General features: G+C 30.4%; 1 protein-coding gene across 1 annotated transcript; it reads left to right on the forward strand.

The window, feature by feature from the left end:
• The first annotated feature begins 1,925 nt into the window (after window positions 1-1,925).
• On the forward strand, window positions 1,926-2,679 carry LOC108758109 (uncharacterized). The gene is made up of 3 exons (XM_018502898.1): window positions 1,926-1,997; window positions 2,375-2,507; window positions 2,629-2,679. The coding sequence occupies exons 1-3, from the start codon at window positions 1,942-1,944 to the stop codon at window positions 2,677-2,679; spliced, it is 240 nt and encodes a 79-aa protein (XP_018358400.1). The 5' UTR covers window positions 1,926-1,941.
• The last annotated feature ends 251 nt before the right edge of the window (window positions 2,680-2,930 follow it).

Raw genomic sequence — 2,930 nt, forward strand, 5'->3', positions numbered from 1 at the left:
TGATTGAGTTGGGTAATCGGTTTAGCATCCCCTTAAGCCATAAGAAATAGGCGAATCACAGTCGCTTATTCTTCTCGGATTTGTAATTGATCAATTTCTTACGGTTTAAGGCTTAAAACACCTATTGTAGATCCGGGGTAACACAAACTTCGATTTTTTTTACGTTTCATCTGCATATACGATAGGTGCACAAACTCGCGGCGGGATCTTGGACTATAATGTGTATTCGCTTATCATTATCTTTCTGTATTGTTGATCAGTTCCGACGGTTATTGCAACTTATGTGCGAACACTGGGAGTTTTTTAATAGCGAATTCGAACGTCATATTATGAAATATTACGCTAGTATCAGCCAAAAAGTGACAAAATACTTTGGAGGTACAGGAATAAATAATTTTTAAATCTTTACAGACAAATTATGATGTGTCATCGACTAAAATATTGTAATTGCAAAAATTTTATGTTCAATTTTTCTAGTGTAAATATATATATATAAAAAAAAGAAGAGCTTTTTTATAATTAAAATTAATTTTTTCAAAATCTAAAATTTCCATATATTTTTACAAAATATTTATGGAATTATAAAATAACCATGTTGAAAAAGAACTCGAGCGCGAGCGTGGCATGGCACTGGTCTATCATATTATTCATGTTAGAGATCCCGGATTCAATCCAGTAGGTCAATTAAAATATTTACGTTCGTGTCTCCTCTCGGAAAAGGTCGGCAACCTCCCGAAAGTATCCTTGCCCACAGAAACACCTCTCGAAAAATCCGCCGTTCGGAGCCGGCATTAAAACTGTAGGTCCCATATGCTTGTGGCAATTGAATAATTAGCGTGTGCACTACAAGCATATGAGAGAGGCCAGAGGCCTAACATAAAAAGAAGAAGAGGAAATATAAGTCTTTTAACATTTTATACAGTTAATAAATAATATGTATGTTCCTTTTGCAGTATATTTTATCATCTTTACAATATTTTATTTGCTAATTCCATTGATACCAAGAATCTTAGACGTCGTAAAACCGCTGAACGAGTCGCGGCCATTGATATACGTATATTCGGTTGAATACAGAGTAGACAAAGAAAAATATTATTATCCAATATTACTTCATTGTTACGCTACGACTTTAATTACTATTACAATTGCGTTCACTGTGGATACTACGTATATAATGTGCGTGTTGCATGCTTGCAGTTTATTTATAGCTATCAGGTGAATAAAATTAAAATAAGATCTTATATTTATATTTTTTACAAACAAATGTTTCTAAACATTTTGCTTATTTTTGAATGAATAAAAATAAAAATTACGATCAAAATTACGTGCTAATTAACAATATTTAATTTCAAAGCCATCGTCTGGAAAACATTACTGTTAAAGCAGAAACTAAATCAGACAACAACAAAAAATATATAGGAAGACATTATCATCTATTGATGGAGAAACACGGTTCTACTGGCAATGATTATCGTGAATTGATAATATGCTTAAAAAGACATCAACTTGCATTAGAGTACATTTCTGTTGTCTATAATAACAATCTATTCAATAACAATAAACAGTCTACTTGATATTAAATTATTCGGATATTACCTTAACTATAACAGTGATTTATTGTTTATCCATTATCATATTATATCAACTTATAACTAGACTTACGGATTATTTTCATCGCCAGGTATGTTCGCATATTAGAATCTTCGTTCACGTTATCGACAGCTATCCAATTGTTGTGTAATGTAATTGATATAAGTCTTACAGGGATTCAAGTAAGTACATAGCAGAATAGATAATTATATGTGTTAAGACAAAATTTGTAAATTTATAGTATTTATCTAGATAATTCCATGTATCTAGGTAACCAATAATCTCGATAGTATTGAGAATATTATTAGATACACTGCTTTGTGTTTAACATCGTTTTTCCATCTTTTATGCATGACCCTGCCAGGACAGAGACTGATGGACCACAGCTTAAATGTGTTCAATAGCGTGTAAAAATATTATATAACATTTGATAGATAAAATAGAGAGAAAATATCGTTGGGAAAATGTGCCGGATATTCTGATGTAATCATTACTACATTATTTAATGAACATTGGACAATGTTTCCATATTAAATACAATATCATACACGCATAATTTCCCGCGATATATAGTACATAGTAACTCTCACATCTTGAATTTGGTCTTGTCATTTTTGCATCTTAAAATATTGTGTATTATATATAATTACAAGAGAATATAATCATAATTCCATTGTTGAAAAATATATTTTAATGACTAATTAATTCAATTATTAGTAATTGATTTTATTAATATATTAGTAATTAATTAATTAAATTCTCAATTCGAAAGAAGATGCCTTAGTTCTAGGTCGCAGTGGTACACATTTTCGTTAAAAACCAAGAAAGTGCTGCGGATATTGCTTTACAGAAGTATTGTGCCGTGCACATTGACTGCCGGTAAACTGTACGTGATGTCAATGGCCAATTATAGTTCGGTAAGCATCATTGTGTGTTACAAACTATATGATTTATCTTTATAGAATATAGATGATGTGTACATATAAAATATGTGTATCAAATTACATTGTATTGAAAGAATGATATTCTTATTTTAAGGTGGTGCAGACTGCTATGTCTTACTTTACGACATTCTCTTCTCTGAAATAGCGAGTTTTCTGTAATTAAACATTTTTTGTAGTTCCATCTTGAAAATTAATAAATTATTAAGTATTTAAAGTTATATGTACGCAATGCATATTGAAAAATATATTTTATAATACTCGTAATTAAGGCATTGATCACTAAAGAGTCAGTCGATATATTTCTGTTCGAAATAAATTTGTTGAAAATATTAGGGAGTTTTTGCAATACCGTTTATCCAGATACGGTGAACGTTAAGGTCAGGTTATCTTCTTCTT

This window comes from Trachymyrmex cornetzi, unplaced genomic scaffold (assembly GCF_001594075.2).
Source record: "Trachymyrmex cornetzi isolate Tcor2-1 unplaced genomic scaffold, Tcor1.1 scaffold151, whole genome shotgun sequence".
Taxonomy (NCBI): Eukaryota; Metazoa; Arthropoda; class Insecta; order Hymenoptera; family Formicidae; genus Trachymyrmex; species Trachymyrmex cornetzi.